The following is a 17,347-nucleotide window of genomic DNA, read 5'->3' on the forward strand; positions in this document are numbered from 1 at the left end:
TTTTATTTTAATACATTTATGGCTGTTGTATTTTGTAGTTTAATTTGACACATGTAAAATTAAGGCATTTGGTATGGTGGCTGCTCTCTTGTGTAAGTGAGCTGTACCTGGTTTCCAGTAGTTGGTGTGACAGCGCTGCTCTCTGGGGTGCTTGCTAGGGCCAGAGCGGTGGCCAGTTCACTCTGAGTTATGGGTCTGGGCCCCACAGCTCCATTATAACCCAGAGACGCCGGCCTCATGCCAGCTAAACCACTGGCCAGAGTCGAGGGTCCGCCACGATTCCCCTACAGACGATCAAACAGGCTCAACATCCAACACTGTAAATGCACTAAACCTTTATAAAAAGAGCGGTAAATCATCACAGACCGACTGGAAATCTTCCTCATCGTCGGACATGCCTTCAAAGAGGAAACCTCCTGCAGATTAACAAAAAGGTTATGCATTATAGACTACTTTGGGTCTGTTTACATCAGGTCAGATAGATAGATCTCAGATTTATGAAAACAGTTGCATTTACATTTGGCTAAATAAATGCATCTCCGCTAAACGGATATGATTCTGATCTTAAAATCCTGATTTATATGCAAATTTAACTAGGTTACGTGGACTAAAGCATCAGATTCACAGCATTCATTTTAATTAATTTTATTATTTACAGAAGCGTAAGCTTTATATCTCATATATTATCATATTATATGCAGGCTGGAAATCAAAGTGGGCTTCGGGATTACTTTCATTATAGACTAAACGAAACATCTATTTTTGTCACAGAGATACGTGTAGGACATCATTCAAAACTGTAAAGGGTTTGCATTCATTTGTGTGTATCATACTCTCCCAAAACAACAACAACGTGCCTTTGTAACCGTACGTTCACACCGAAAGCGGCGAGAGCGTCCAAGGTCACTCTGGCGACAACGCTGTCGGCCTTAAGCTCCGGCCGCGAGAGCGTCAAAACTCACTACATTGATCTCGTATTTAAAGGAGCCGTTGCAGCATATCAGTTACATTCCTGCATAAGACATGTTTCTAGCGTGAAAATGTTGCGCACTTCTTATCAAATTCATACAACAATGGAAGATCAAGTTGCGTGTGGTGTGGCTTTGCTCTATTTATCCAATATGTGTCCATATGTCTGAAATATCCTGAAGCAGCAGTACTGTTTTGTACTGTCACATCGCGTGAGATTTCCACTTTTTTAAGATAAATTTATATAACATTAATGAACATCAGTAAGTCGCCAGTAACTTATTTAATGTATGTTCCTGTAGGAAAAAATTAGAAATATTTGGAAATCCGGCGACCGCAATAATCAAACCCTTGGGAACAACTGTGGTCGGAACCAAAGTTCACAGGTCTGTGTTCTCTGAACTGCTACCAAGCAGTGGACGTCTTCATTCTGATTGCTTGCCGCCGAACCGCGTCATAGCTCATTACCATAAAGTTGACTTTATTTCAACTCTCCTCGACGCTCACGCCGGCGAAGACGCGCCGCGCTGCTTCTCGCCGCTTATCGCCGCCGGCTCTCATTGAAAATGAATGACTTCCGGCTACTTTGACGCTCTCGCCGCTTTCGGTGTGAACGTACGGTTAAGCTCCGGCCGCAAGAGCATCAAAACTCGCTACATTGATCTTGTATTTAAAGGAGCCGTTGCAGCATATCAGTTACATTCCTGCATAAGACATGTTTCTAGCGTGAAAATGTTGCGCACTTCTTATCAAATTCATACAACAATGGAAGATCAAGTTGCATGTGGTGTGGCTTTGCTCTATTTATCCAATATGTGTCCATATGTCTGAAATATTCTGAAGCAGCAGTACTGTTTTGTACTGTCACATCGCGTGAGATTTCCACTTTTTTAAGATAAATTTATATAACATTAATGAACATCAGTAAGTCGCCAGTAACTTATTTAACGTATGTTCCTGTAGGAAAATATTGTAAATAATTGGAAATCCGGCGACCACAATCATCAAACCCTTGGGAAGCACTGTGGTCGCAACCAAAGTTCACTGGTCTGTGTTCTCTGAACTGCTATCAAGCGGTGGACGTCTTCATTCTGATTGCTTGCCGCCGAACCGCGTCATAGCTCATTACTAGGGATGTAACGGTATTGTAAATACCGTCATACCGCAATATAAAATTTTTTCGATATTACCGAAGTTGCATGACTCGGTAAAACTATAGGTCTTCTGAGAAAATTTGCTCAGGCGAATGAAGCGAACGGGAGGTACCGGAAACTACAATTCCCATCAGCCCAGGCTTGACCATCATCCCTTGCGGTCTGTTGTCGCTACAGATCCAGTAATGCGGAAATGGAGTGTGCTGCTAGAAGCGGGGATGAAAAAGAGTTGGAAAACCCTAAAGCGGGTGTTGTCGCCGCGCGCGTACTGAATAGCGGTGTTGTCGCGCGAGTTCTTATCAGCTGTGTTGTCGCGCGCGTACTGAATAGCGGTGTTGTCGCGCGAGTTCTTATCAGCTGTGTTGTCGCACGAGTTCTTATCAGCTGTCGCACGAGTTCTTATCAGCTGTCGCACGAGTTCTTATCAGCTGTGTTGTCGCGCGAGTTCTTATCAGCTGTTTTGTCGCGCGAGTTCTTATCAGCTGTTTTGTCGCGCAAGTTCTTATCAGCTGTGTTGTCGCGCGAGTTCTTATCAGCTGTTTTGTTGCGCGAGTTCTTATCAGCTGTTTTGTCGCGCAAGTTCTTATCAGCTGTGTTGTCGCGCGAGTTCTTATCAGCTGTGTTGTCGCGCGCGTACTGAATAGCGGTGTTGTCAGCACACTGTTCAGATTGATGCAGACATGAGATCTCTATCTTACTCATGGTTTGTCCTCTCAAGTGGGGGAAAGACAATGCACAACGTTACCCACTGCTGTCAACCTGGGCCAAGTCATATCTCTTGTCCCAGAAACCTCAGTCCCAAATGAGAGTTTTTTTTTTCTGTTGCAGGGGACATTGTAAATACCCAGAGATACCAGCTTTTACCAGATTATATTCATATGATAATTTTCCTTTAAACCCATCTCTATCTAAGTGAGTGAGTGATTAAATGTTGAATGTGATGAGTTTTCAACAATACTGAATTGAAACTTAATTTTTTTTACATGGTTTAATATTTTTTTGTTATTAAAATTGAAGTTCCCGTTTCAAAGCTTACAGATAGATGACTAATTTGTATGTCATTGACACTTTTGGCACTTTTTTAGAGTATTTTCATAAGTTTTGTTTTTTCCTGTAAATGATTCAATAAATACCGTACCGTGACATTCATACCGAGGTATTACCGTACCGTGAAATTCTGATACCGTTACATCCCTACTTATTACCATAAAGTTGACTTCATTTCAACTCTCCTCGACGCTCACGCCGGCGAAGACGCGCCGTGCTGCTCCTCGCCGCTTATCGCTGCCTATCGCCGCCGGCTCTAATTGAAAATGAATGACTTCCGACTTTTTTGACACTCTCGCCGCTTTCGGTGTGAACGTACGGTAAATGATTGTTATTCACGGAGATGTGCTACAGGTGTGTGCTGCGTCTGCTAATAATGCTCCCATCTGATATTAATTAAAAATGTAATTTCATCATTTCAAAAATAAAACTAAATGAAAAGATGTAAATAAAACAAACATCTCAAGCTGTCAGCGGCTCCATTCTGTTGCTTAAGCATTTGTGCTGTCATCTGCCAATCATTATAGCCCACAAAACGTGCACTCTCATGTTTATTTTCATTTATTCATTTTCTTTTCAGCTTAGTCCCTTTATTAATCAGGGGTTGCCACAACACCCATACACTCTCATTCACACTCATACACTACGGACTATAGGCCCAGCCAGAATCTGTGCGGGCAGAATTCCGCAGATTTTCCGCAGCTTTCATCATTAATTCTGTTCATTTACTTGAGTAAATGTGTGTGAATCAATATTAATTCATTTTTTTTACTTAATTTCAGTAATATTATTGACTAATGTGAAAATGTTCATCTGATTTATGTACATTGCAGTTTGAGCAGTAATATTTTATACATTATTATATATAAATATATTATAGGACAAACTTGCTTTATTTACCAAATGAAGTGAATCTAATTGGATTTGCATTTTAAACATTAAATAAAAGTTAAAAAGATTTTATTTTTCATTTCATATATTAAGGTTTTAGTTATGATACTCCCAAAATAATCCTGCAGAAATCCACAGACTTTTACCAAAATTCTCTGAAGAAATAGCAAAAAACGTCCGCAGATTTTATCTGGCCCTACCTATAGCGCATGTCTTTGGACTTGTGGAGGAAACCGGAGCACCCAGAGAAAACCCATGCGCGGAGAACATGCAAACTCCACACAGAAATGCCATTACAGGAGCTTGAACCAGCAACCTTTTTGCTGTGAGGCGTCAGCGCTACCCACTGCACCAACGCAGTTTTATTATTCATAACAAATTTTGTTATTAGTTTTGGTTGAAGCAATCGCATTTGTATCCATCTCGAATGCATTTAGGAGGGCATTTACAACTGTAGCTGTACAATCAGAAAAAAACGCGTGAAGTAATCAGGCGTAAACAGGCCCAATGAGTCAAAATAAGAGACTGCCCCAATTAGGGTTGGGCGATGTTGACCAATTTGGCATCATACGATGTCTAATGTAAAACATCGCGATGGACGATGGCATCATCATCGTAGGTGGCAGTGAATTAATTATTTATTTATTTATAAGGAATTAATCATTTGTAGCCTACCGTTTTCACCTACCTGATCTGCATCGTCTTTGCGTTACCCATAAACAATTCAGAAATAAATAAAGATAAGTTACACACAAATGACCACCTGTCAATCACTTTTTTACACGGGACTCTGGCATGAATAGACAGAGTGAGCTGTGTCGTTATAATGGCGTCGACAAACTTGGTTGGTGAAAAAGATGCACAACCTACAGGAACCAACCAACAGTATCTGAAGTTTTCACTAAAATTACTAAGTACAAGTGTGAAAGCGAAAGATTGAAGCAGTGTACTGACCCGCTGAGACATGTTACCAGATAGATTCAAAGGGCCTAACTCGTTTAACAATTATAGTGAGACGCAATCCAGCAGTACATCCTTGATAAACAGTCCGACGTGCGCTGCTCTCTGGGGTTTTGTGCTTAAAGCACCGGGTGCTGACTGCCTGAAGCTCAGACATGCGTGCTGCAGCGCATGCCTGTATGTGTGTGTGTGTGTGTGTGGTCACGTGATGTGCGTTTTCAGCAGTATAGTGTGGAAGGAGCTCTTTTCAGAAATGCTAGATGAAACGCTAATGTGGATGTGGATCATTTTCGATTTAAAATGCCATTATAAAACTAAGGCCTATTAGTGTAAATGGGGTGTAAGTGTGTATTTTTTGCGAGCGTGTTGCTGCTGCGATGGGGGCGGGGCGGAGGATTGCGATACCGGCTCAGCACCGTGAAGTCCATTGACTCAACTCTAGCCCCAATAATCCAAATCAGCTGTTTTCTGCTTAAAACTCCCAATTAGCAACCGGCTGCTTTTGTTTTGTTTTGTTTTAGTTCAGCCTCTGAACCCGCACACAAACTGTGGGCAATGTTTCCTTTAAAATGTGTCTAAATGAACGCACCTGGCATGTCGCTGTAGGAGCCGGAGGACACATTTCTGGAGGAGCTGGTGCTCTGCTGCGGCGGGACACTGCCAGCCACTGAGTGCAGCACCAGGATGATGGCGTTTACTAGAGCCGGGTGGGAATTGGCCAATCTGCTCACACAGTTAAGAATACAGCACTGGATTCATATGTCTTTGCTAGAGGCAGCTAAATCACAGCCTTATTGTTAACCTATACGTATTATAGACAATATAAAACATAAATTTGCTTTTAATTTCTATAGCATAACTTCTATTTCTCCATAATTTAGATTTTTTCTGTTATTATTTTAAAGTCATGAGTGTTTGTGTGAGCATTTCATACTGTGTATGTGACAAATAAAACTTGAATTTGAGAAGGGATAGGGATATTGATGGGCGATATGGTTTTAAATTATACCACAATATTATCTGGTTTTTGTCGCAATAACAGTAGTTTTGGTGAAAATTCATTTCAACCAAGAGACAAAAAAGTCCTGTATCGTCAGAGAAAAGTATTGATTTAAAAGAAGTATAAATTATTTTATGAATATTAATTAGGATTTTTCTTTCTTTTCTGGTATTTATTATGAACACTTCTTCCAATAAAACATTTATTATTATTCTTTCAGTCTCATATAAAATACACAAGCAGGTTAGAAATAAGCTTTCCGGAGCAGGGATTAGAGTTCTACACCTTTAGAATTTTCACTGGTATATTGGCCATCCTTACTGGTAAATATCATTTTATTATTTATTATTATTATTATTATTATTATTATTATTATTATTATTATTGTTATTATTATTATAGTTGTTGTTGTTGTTGTTGTTGTTGTTGTTGTTGTTGTTGTTGTTATTATTATTATTATTATTATTATTATTATTACAATTATTATTATTATTATTATTATTATTATTATTATTTTATTACAAATGAACATAGTATTAATGTTATTACTTTATTATTCATAATAGCATTAATCATTTGTTCTTGCTATTTTCTCATTATTAGTATAACAATAATATAATAAGAGTTTGTCAAAAAACAAAACAGAACATGAATTTTTGAACCCCGGCACTGGATAAAAACTGGAAAAAAGGTGACTCAGTGCTGGGATCCAAACACCCTGTACAGTCAACATAAGAGACAATAACACAAAACCAAGACAGCAGACCCAAAGCCAATACACAAATGCCACAAAACCAAGAGTCAACACGGCTGAAGTGGCAAAGCCATGATAATATTGTCGTTTTGGTACTTACTGTTCATTAATAAATCTGATTATTTTAAATATAGTATTACTCAGGGGTGGCCAACCCTGTTCCTGGAGATCTACCTTCCTGCAGATTTCAGTTGCAACCCAAATCAAACACACCTGCCTGTAATTATCACGTGGTGTTCAGGTCCTAGTTAATTGGTTCAGGTGTGTTTGATATCGGTAGCAACTGAAATCTGCAGGAAGGTGGCTCTCCAGGAACAGGGTTGGCCACCCCTGATATTACTGATTAAATTATGGCTAAATTAATATAATTGACATATTATTGTTGATGTAGTTTAAAACCAAATAATAATCATTGTTATTATCAGGGCTTTACATTAACAACCGCTCCCACTAGCCACTTTGGCAGGTTGGAAATAATGTTTGCATTGTAGTTTTCTTAAAGCAGCGTTCAACAATAAGGATGGCCCAATATGCGTGCAAATGTGATCTTAGAATCGAGAGGCAGCACGACTGAAAACAATTACTGTGTTCGCGCGAGAAAAAGCAGGTGAATTCCGGATGAGAGGATGATGACTCGCGCGCACAGGTGATGTGATGTGCACAACTGTTAAAAAGCGTGCGCGCTCCCGTTTACTTGCGCTTTTTTTTTCTGTTCACTTTCAATCGGTTCTCTTTGAAAGTCTAGACAAAAAACGATGCTTGTGTACCCACAGACCTGCTGCTTTTAAGAGCTCAAGATTGAAAAATGTATATATTTGTAAGCAACAGCAGCAGTCACTGCTTTCTTTTTAATTATTCTCGGGCAGGTGATCATCCTTTCATTATCACACATGGTTTTTACCTGCTTTCTTTTGCTTACAGTTATTTTTGTTAATATAGTTTAATTATCATCCTTTACAATAACATTGCTTTAATAGGAGATTAACTCCCCATTTATGTGTAGTAACTGCTGATCTGGGACCTTTAGCCAGGACAGATTACTGTGCATATTTTTGATGCATGAACATAGATCTTTTTAAATGTTATTTTTTAAAAGAAAGAAAAGTTTTGTTGAATATAAAGTGCATTATTCTGCTTTATTCTGAGCCCTAAAAAGTCATGTGAAATAAAAACCAATTGCAATGCGACACAACCCATTTCCTCATGCGCAGTGAGCAAGCTAATACACAACACACACAAAAAGTGAAATGAATGAGGAGGCATGTGGGCAACACAGTGTCTAAATCAAGTCATTTTAGCATGTCAAAGTCACATTTATTTATATAAAATATATTTTCCAAACAATAAAATTGTGGCTAGTGATGTTGGAAATCTACTAGCCACAGTGGCTGGTGATCAAAAAAGTTAATGTAAAGCCCTGGTTATTATATATATTACTTACTAATTTAACAGCTTTATTTCTTTTATTTCTATTCATTACTGACATCAAAAATTATTATTAATGACACACAAATTTATAGAGTTATTAATGTTGTGTTTTCCTTTCATTATTACTACTACTAATAGTCCTACTATCATAAATAATGATGATATTTACATTTTAGGAATTGTTAAATGAATAGCATTATTTTTATAATTATCAACAATTACCGATATTATTTTCTAAATATTAATTATTTTTTTCTTTTTTCAAAATTGTTATGAACACTTTTATTGATAAAAACAGCATTTCCTATTTCGACTAATAATCTTGAATCAAAAGCAGAGATTGGTGTCAGCTGTAATGATGTTTACTCACGTGTCCAGCATGTTTGGGTCAGTGAACTGGAGGAAGAGGTCTTTGTCTTGAAGAACCCCTGAAATCGATAAACAACGTATGAGCAACACACCTCACATCACAAATAAATCAGCTTTTTTTATTGCGATGGTCGTACCTAAAGCCACAGGGTCGCTGCTCAGCCCAGGAGTCGCCACAATGATCTGATCGAGGGACTCTTTGTTATTGAGCATCTTGAAAACCTGGAACAGATGAACAGCGAGTTGAATAATTCCTGAAGGATCCAGAAGCAGCTCTGCATCTGTATGCTGCTCACAGTCAGCCTACCGACTCTCTGTACGCAGTGCTGGTGTGAAGAGCTGCTTGCAGGACACGAAATTCTCTCGCAGCTGCAACCTTGTCCACCGGCTCTGTACAACAACAGAGCAAAACATAACCCACCGTATATGATGATTTATATCATTTATGAATTATGCTTAAATCGGCTTATGGGATCAGAATGACACAGATGGAAAAATCACATTTTTTAATGTTCCCTTTATCTCAGGGGCATGAAATTCTGTCAATTTTCCTAAATAATCGATTTTAATACACACAAAATACTGACTTGATTTGAATATTCTAAAGCTGTGTAAAAATCACTGTTCAGGTTCGTCTGGGTCAGATTGACCCCACATTGAAAAATAATGGGAAAAGTGAATACAAAAAAAATAAACTTATTTTAGATAATTTTTCCCCAAAAAAAAAAAAAAAAAGGAGTAGTAAATCTAGTTTAAATCTGGAATGTTTTACATTTTTATGAAGGCCTAGATCTAGAGCACAAATGCAAATTGGAACTGGGCTCTATATTAAGGATCTAGATGCAAAGTCTAAAGTGCAGTGTGCAAAAGCAGAAAAGGGCTTTTCCAAATCCACTTTTGTTTTAAGGATGGAAAAAATCCCCTCTGCACCCTGGCACATGGTCTAACAGGGTTGTGCTTATTCTCATGATGAGTTATAGGTGTGTTTTGAGCATAAACTGCATTCAACCAATAAGAGTCTCGTCTCACATTGCCTTTAAGAGTCAGTTGCGTCGAGCCATGGTACATTTGCTATTTACATGGCGTACTTTGTAAGTGGAAAAACTGAATGCGTCACTAGTGAGAAAACAGTTAAACAGGCCATCTGCAGTGCTAGTATAAAGAACGAGCCTCCTCCATTCGGCCTCTTTACTTTCTCTTTATTTTACTCCTTTACTTTCGTGGATAGTGAAACACGAAAGACATCCAAGACATTCTCTTGCTGTTATTAACTTGTTTATTTTATTTTTGGCTTCTGTTTTTGTCTTACCCACTTTCTGGAACCATTCATCAGCAAACAAACCCCAATACAGTAGCTTGTTAACCAAGTCAGCGACAGCGTTACAGTGGTACCTCGAGCAAGCCCGCCCTGGTATGTATATTGTGGCGCAAGTATATATAAATGTATGTATATATATATATAAATGTGTATATATATATATAATAAGGATATATACAAGATATAAATATAAATTATTAAAATATTACAAAACATATTAGTTTCTAGCCTACATAAAGATTTAAAAACCACTGCCTTATACTTTCTTCATCTCGGGAGGCTTTTTCAGTTCATTCAGTTTGCTTTTGTATAATGTTATTATTATTAGCAGTATTATTTATTATATCCATATTTATATTGTATGTTTTTTATATGTTTTATTAAAAACAAGCTTAGATTTGTCCACCTGTCAAATTTTAGACCATATGGGGCATGGCAGGTGTATTTGGAAATAACTCAGTATTTTGACCATACTTGGTTATTATTATTTATTTATTCGTTTGCTAGAAATTAGAACTGAATTTAGAAATAGTTTTGAAACAAATCTTTGCGCTTAACACACAAAATTAATTATTTTTAGGCTAATTGATGTCTGTGCGGTAAGGTTTCCCTATCCACGAGAGCAATAGCGAAAGTGAACTTACTTTACGTCAAAATGCGCTTATGGCGCGACGCAGCTGGCTCTTAAATGGAATGGGAGATGAGACTCTAATGGGTTTATTCTCAAAACACACCTATAACTCATTAAGAAAATAAACTCAACCCTTTTAGACCATGCGCCATGGTGCAAAGCGGATTTTCCCGTCCTTAAATTAGCAAAAATGCGTTCTGACACGCCCTGAAAGCGTTTGCGCCCTTTTGCGCTCTGCGCATGGACCGTCAAAATAGAGCCCATAGTCTTTATGGAGCTTGACAGGTTTTATCTGTAAACACTTTCAGTTGTATGGAATAACATGCAGTGTACACAATCTGATCACCAACGTTTATTTGGTCTCACAGAAGAACTAAAAATTGCTTCCACTCACCAGGATGGATCTCAGGCTCTGGCCAGGACTTTCTCAGGATGTGCACAGTGGATCCCGACTGAATCCCGTAGGATTCCAGAGTCAAGTCATCCTTCAACTTTCTGCCACAGTACACTAACTCTGTAATGGATAAAGATAATGGGAAAACTGTTTGCAGTCTTGTCAAGATTCCTCCAGGGGTCACTGCTACATCTGACTGACTGCTTTTTTTTCTTGTCTTGGAAACATGAAATAGAAAAGTCAGCCTGCTTTTAACTTAGATGTACAGTTGAAGTCAGAATTATTACCCCCCCTTTGATTTTATTCATTCATTCATTTTCTTGTCGGCTTAGTCACTTTATTAATCCGGGGCGCCACAGCGGAATGAACCGCCAACTTATCCCGCAAGTTTTTTATGCAGCGGGTGCCCTTCCAGACGCAAACCATCTCTCCACACACACACACACACACATGTGGGAGGAAACCCACGCGAAAGCAGGGAGAACATGCAAACTCCACACAGAAACGCCAACTAAGCCGAGGTTCGAACCAGCGACCCAGCGACCTTCTTGCTGTGAGGCGACAGCACTACCTACTGCGCCACTGCCTCGCCCCCTTTGATTTTATTTTTTAAATATTTCCCAAATGATGTTTAACACAGCAAAGGAAATTTTCACAGTATGTCTGATAATATTTTTTCTTCTAGAAAAAGTCTTATTTGTTTTATTTCAGCAAGAATAAAAAGCAGTTTTTAATTTTTTAAAACTCATTTTAAGGTCAAAATTATCAGCCCCTTTGAGCTATTTTTTTTTCGATAGTCTACAGAACAAACCATCATTCACATTTTATACAAGCGCAAATCTCTATTTTTAATAATTGATTTGAAAACAAAATAAATGTAGTTAGTCAGTTATATAATAAAGAAGGTATACTCTTTTCTTACAATGAATTCCTCTCTTATTACAAAATCTGAATTACCCAACAAGAGTTTTCAACTGTTATTAATTCAATTCCTCCAGGGGTCCATATGTTATTTAGAGGTATTAATCAAGTCCATGCTTTTGATGCATCGTCTTTTGTTTTCACTAAATCATATGTGGGCAAAACCTGTTTTAATATATATACCAAGAGTAATAATAAGGCTATCCGTACCCTTTTCCAAAGAGAAATTATTACTTTACCTTATATTCAATCTTATTGGATGTCTTTAGTAAAGGATCAACTGATTTGCTGGGGAAAAGTGTGGCTGTTACCACAGAATTACAATGTTAGAAATAAAATGAAAGAAATATCGTATAAACTTCTCCACAGATTTTATCCAGCAAAACATTATTTACAAAAATGTAAAAGTGGGATTGATATAAATTGTATTTTTGTAATGAATTTGAGGAGACTGCATTACACGTATTTTGGCATTGCGCATACTCAGTCAACTTATAGACAGAGGTGCAAAAATTTAATAATAACAAATTACAAAGTACCCTACTCAAGAGGAAAATTGTTTTTAATTAATTAATTAAATTATTTTGCTAACAAAATTTTACATTCATAAATGTAAATTTACCAATAAGAAACCCAACTTTAAGGTGTTGATGACTGAATTATGCTTATATATTAGTAGTATCAGAGACTCTAAATAAGAAAGCCCTATGCACTTTAAAACTTTGTGAACTCTACATTGTATTTATTTGATTATTACATATGTATATTTGTATTTGATTTATGCTTACCCCCTGGCATGTATATTTCTTCGTACTGTTAAAATTTTATTTTTAAAAAATATATATAAAATAATATAAATATATATATATATATATATATATATATATATATATATATATATATATATATATATATATATATATATATATATGAGCAATTCCAGCGTTATGGATGTGACATTTGCAGTAAAAACTCAACACATAGATTGACAGAGAAAGTATATGTTAACATTATATTGACAAATTTGATTATATTTTCTAGAGCAACTAGCCACAGAGTTATGGGAGCAGAAAAATATCAATCTGTAAACGTGTTTTGTACTTTAAATGTGGAAAATAAGCATGCGTTATGGATGTGACAAAAAAAGTCTGCGAGTTTACAGTATACAACACACTTTGTAGAAATTATGTGAATTAAACTGCACAACCCAAAAGAAATAATGCTAATCAAAAGGATTTGAGTCGGCTCTCTATAAAACAAAAATTATTGATTTTATTTTATTTAATATTTTCACATTTCTGATGAAAAAGTGTTGTTATGGATGTGACATCTCTCTGTTATGGATGTGACGCATGTGAAATTACCATTTGTGTGACTTTGGTAAATCAAATAGTAATAGTTTGAAAACATTAACAGATGCTTTTTGAGTATTTTTAAAGTACTGTAAAATACTTGCCTACACAAACAACCCAGAAATGGTTTCTGTATTTTGGTAAAAACTTAATTTTTTTTCATGGCAAGGTTGACATTTGCACGGAATTGCTCATATATATATATATATATATATATATATATATATATATATATATATATATATATATATATATATATATATATATATATATAAATTAATATAAAATATTAAAAAAAACATCATTATACAATAACTTGGCTAATTACCATAACCCGCCTAGTTAACCTAATTAAACTTTTAAATGTCACTTTAAGCTGTACAGAAATGTCTTGAAGAATATCTAGTCAAATATTATTTGCTGTCATCATGGCAAAGATAAAATAAATCAATTTTTAGAGATGAGTTATTAAAACTATTATGTTTAGAAATGTGTTGAAAAATCTTCTTTGTTAAATATAAATTGGGGAAAAAATAAACAGAAGGGCTAATAATTCAGAAGGGGCTAATAATTCTGACTGTTTTGTTCATTATTAGTAAATAAACAAAGTTATATTAACTAATGAAACTTTATGTTCAAATGTGACCTTAAACATAGTTTACCTTCCGAAATCTTAGATATGAAATATCAAAGCATTTTTCTTCATTATTCATAAAAAGAGATACAGTAAATGCATTAGCTTGCATTTCGAAACGGCTAAACACTTTTGTTATTGTAAGTGTATATGTGTTGCATAAGGATGCTGTGCAGACCGGGGTAGTTCCAAATGGAGCTTTATTACCAGTTATGGTCAATCAGGCAGGGGTCAAATACCAGCATAAACAGTGTAGGAGACACTGCAGATCCAAAAACAGGCAAAAAGGTTCAGGGCAGGCAGCAAAGGGTCAAAACACGATAAACAGTCTAAGGTCAAATACACAGGAAACTAAGAGAAACGCTTATGTATGAACAGCAACAGCTAAACAATACTCAGCCAAAACATGGATCCAGAGGGTTTTAAGATCATGTGTCTGCGTCAGGAGGCCCGGTCTATAGAGGAAGATGTGGAGGACTCCATCCAGGTAGCCCATTTAACATCTTTGGATGAATTATGCCTGATGATTTTCTTTCGTGGAGGACTTTCTGAGCCCCTTTATTCAATCATGCCATTACACCAGCCCCACTGGACATTAGAAATATACATTGAACTGGCATTACAATAAAGTGGGCCCCCCTTCACTGTTGGCAAGGTGGAGGAGACCCCTCAAAGGACAGCAAGACCCGCTGGCAACGGGGCTTGCTGCTCATTCCACCACCACACAGCCAGCTCACAAGCAGGGCCGGAGCAAGCTGAAGTGCCGCTCTAGGCAAAGGACGGTCATGCCGCCCTCAACCATAAACAGGGGTGGAAGAGTGGGTGCCCTCTCTATTCTGCCGCCCTAGACGCAGATATAACAAAGGGCACGGGTGCTGAGGGTAGTGTCGGGGACGCCGCTCTTTCTATTCTGCCACACTAGACGTGGATATAACTGAGGCCGTGAGTGGTGCGGGTAGTGTCCAGACGCCGCTCTCTCTATTCTGCCGCCCTAGACACGGATATAACTGAGGGCGCAGGTGGCGAGGGTAGTTTTGGGGATGCCGCTCTCTATTCTGCAGCCCTAGATGCAGATATAACTGAGGGCGCGGGTGGTGCGGGTAGTGTCCAGACGCCGCTCTCTCTATTCTGCAGCCCTAGATGCGGATATAACTGAGGGCGCGGGTGGTGCGGGTAGTGTCCAGACGCCGCTCTCTCTATTCTGCCGCCCTAGACACGGATATAACTGAGGGCGCGGGTGGCGAGGGTAGTTTTGGGGATGCCGCTCTCTATTCTGCAGCCCTAGATGCGGATATAACTGAGGGCGCGGGTGGCGAGGGTAGTTTTGGGGATGCCGCTCTCTATTCTGCAGCCCTAGATGCGGATATAACTGAGGGCGCGGGTGGTGCGGGTAGTGTCCAGACGCCGCTCTCTCTATTCTGCCGCCCTAGACACGGATATAACTGAGGGCGCGGGTGGTGCGGGTAGTGTCCAGACGCCGCTCTCTCTATTCTGCCGCCCTAGACACGGATATAACTGAGGGCGCGGGTGGCGAGGGTAGTTTTGGGGATGCCGCTCTCTATTCTGCAGCCCTAGATGCGGATATAACTGAGGGCGCGGGTGGCGAGGGTAGTTTTGGGGATGCCGCTCTCTATTCTGCAGCCCTAGATGCGGATATAACTGAGGGCGCGGGTGGTGCGGGTAGTGTCCAGACGCCGCTCTCTCTATTCTGCCGCCCTAGACACGGATATAACTGAGGGCGCAGGTGGCGAGGGTAGTTTTGGGGATGCCGCTCTCTATTCTGCAGCCCTAGACGCGGATATAACTGAGGGTGCTGGTGGCGAGGGTAGTTTCGGGGACGCCGCCCTCTATTCTGCTGCCCTAGGCGGCCGCCTAGGTCGCCTCTATGGATGCGCCGGCCCTGCTCACAAGATGACCATTCTCCTAATAAATCTGCATTTGGAACAACCCCGGTTAGCATAGCATCTATACACAACAATATAGATAAGTAAATATTTTGTTGATCATGATGAAATGTGTTTCCCAGTACTGGGTTGCAACTGAAAGGGCATCTGCTGTGTAAAACATAAGCTGGATAAGTTGGCGGTTCATTCCGCTGTGGCCACCCATGAATAAAAAAGTGACTAAGGCCAAGGAAAATGCATGAATGAATAATGAAATGTATTTTGTTTAAAGAATTGTTAGATTTTTTGTTCAAAATAAATAGATCAAATAACCTGATACTATTTTTCACATTCACCAGTGAATGAGAAGATGCTGTTTAAAATCAATAAATGATGACTTTTATCAATGAAATTAATATTCGTCACAAACAGTAAACGGAATTATGTATGCTTCTTTAAGATAAAAGTGTAATTAGGCGAAACTGAACAGTTATTTAATATAACGTAGTGTCACCAGACATTATGAATGATCCATAAGCCCTGCAATAATGTCATCTAATATTACTGTGATGTTACCTATAAGCTCGGGATCTGGTATGGCATCAGGGATCTGTGCAGAGACCAGCTGTTTGAGAGTGGAGACCCGATACTCTCCGGGAGGAACATCTCCAGGCTCAGCTTCTGGAAACTGCAGTAATGACTTGGGTAGTGAAGGTTGATCCACCAGCTTTAAAGACAGACGCCACTCCGAGAACGCCATCATCTGACGCGCGGTTTGCAGCTGCACGGGGAGCGCGTGCTTCTTTTGGCAAGGCAAAAGAAAGGATTAAAATGTGTTTCGGTCTTGAAAACACAATGGATTAAAATAAACAGAATCACGCGACTGTTCTCATCCGTGCGTCATGGCGTCACCGAAGAACTGTCGAGTTTGTGGGAGTTGTAGTTTTCCTGATGTGTTCGCAGGCTGTAGTGCTCAATTATGAACAGAGAAAACACAAATAATGTGTAGGTTTGAATACAATCTTTTACAGTGTATGAATAAAATATATTTATATGTTTTATTACAAAGATATGAGAATATTTCTTTCAAATTTCATTAAAATAAAATATTGCCATTTAGAACATTTTATTTCTTAATACGTTTACATTTGGCCAGGATAATAGGTGTTTTTGTTTTTTGTGAAAAAAAATTAGGGTTATATGTAAGTGTCCTAAACGCAACAAATAGACCAAATGTTTAAAAAAAAAAAATAAATAAATAAATAAAAAAAAATATATATATATATATATATATATATATATATATATATATATATATATATATATATATATATATATATATATATATATATATATATATATATATATATATATAGTTGTTAATCTAAATTATTAATAAGCATTGTTTTACCCAACTCATGAGCAAAACCTGAAATTACCCACGGATCATGGCGGATCTATGCAAATAAATAAATACTATTTTCTTTGAAGCGTTTTTTTTTTAGCAATTTTATTTTTGTTTTCTTGCTTAACATAATACCACAGTGTGTTACAGTCTTTGAGGGAATACAGAGACAAACATTTGCAATAGCAATTAGCATTTCTACTCATCTCAAAGGAAGTTGCTCCGTGACTATCACTT

The 17,347-nt window shown here is 38.0% G+C and overlaps 1 protein-coding gene across 1 annotated transcript in view; it reads right to left on the minus strand.

The window, feature by feature from the left end:
- Window positions 1-16,609, minus strand: part of ubl7a (ubiquitin-like 7a (bone marrow stromal cell-derived)) — a 20,559-nt gene extending 3,950 nt beyond the window's left edge. The window contains exons 1-8 of the mRNA NM_001017765.2: window positions 16,282-16,609; window positions 10,916-11,035; window positions 8,880-8,962; window positions 8,710-8,794; window positions 8,574-8,631; window positions 5,611-5,744; window positions 367-416; window positions 108-284 (exon numbers count right to left, since the gene is read on the minus strand). Coding sequence (NP_001017765.2) covers window positions 108-284; window positions 367-416; window positions 5,611-5,744; window positions 8,574-8,631; window positions 8,710-8,794; window positions 8,880-8,962; window positions 10,916-11,035; window positions 16,282-16,465 — 891 coding nt within the window. The 5' untranslated portion in view covers window positions 16,466-16,609. The remainder of the gene's footprint in view (window positions 1-107; window positions 285-366; window positions 417-5,610; window positions 5,745-8,573; window positions 8,632-8,709; window positions 8,795-8,879; window positions 8,963-10,915; window positions 11,036-16,281) is intronic.
- Between the last annotated feature and the right edge of the window lie 738 nt (window positions 16,610-17,347).

Source organism: Danio rerio, chromosome 25, assembly GCF_052040795.2.
Source record: "Danio rerio strain M-AB ecotype USA chromosome 25, GRCz13ab, whole genome shotgun sequence".
In the NCBI taxonomy this organism is placed as follows: Eukaryota; Metazoa; Chordata; class Actinopteri; order Cypriniformes; family Danionidae; genus Danio; species Danio rerio.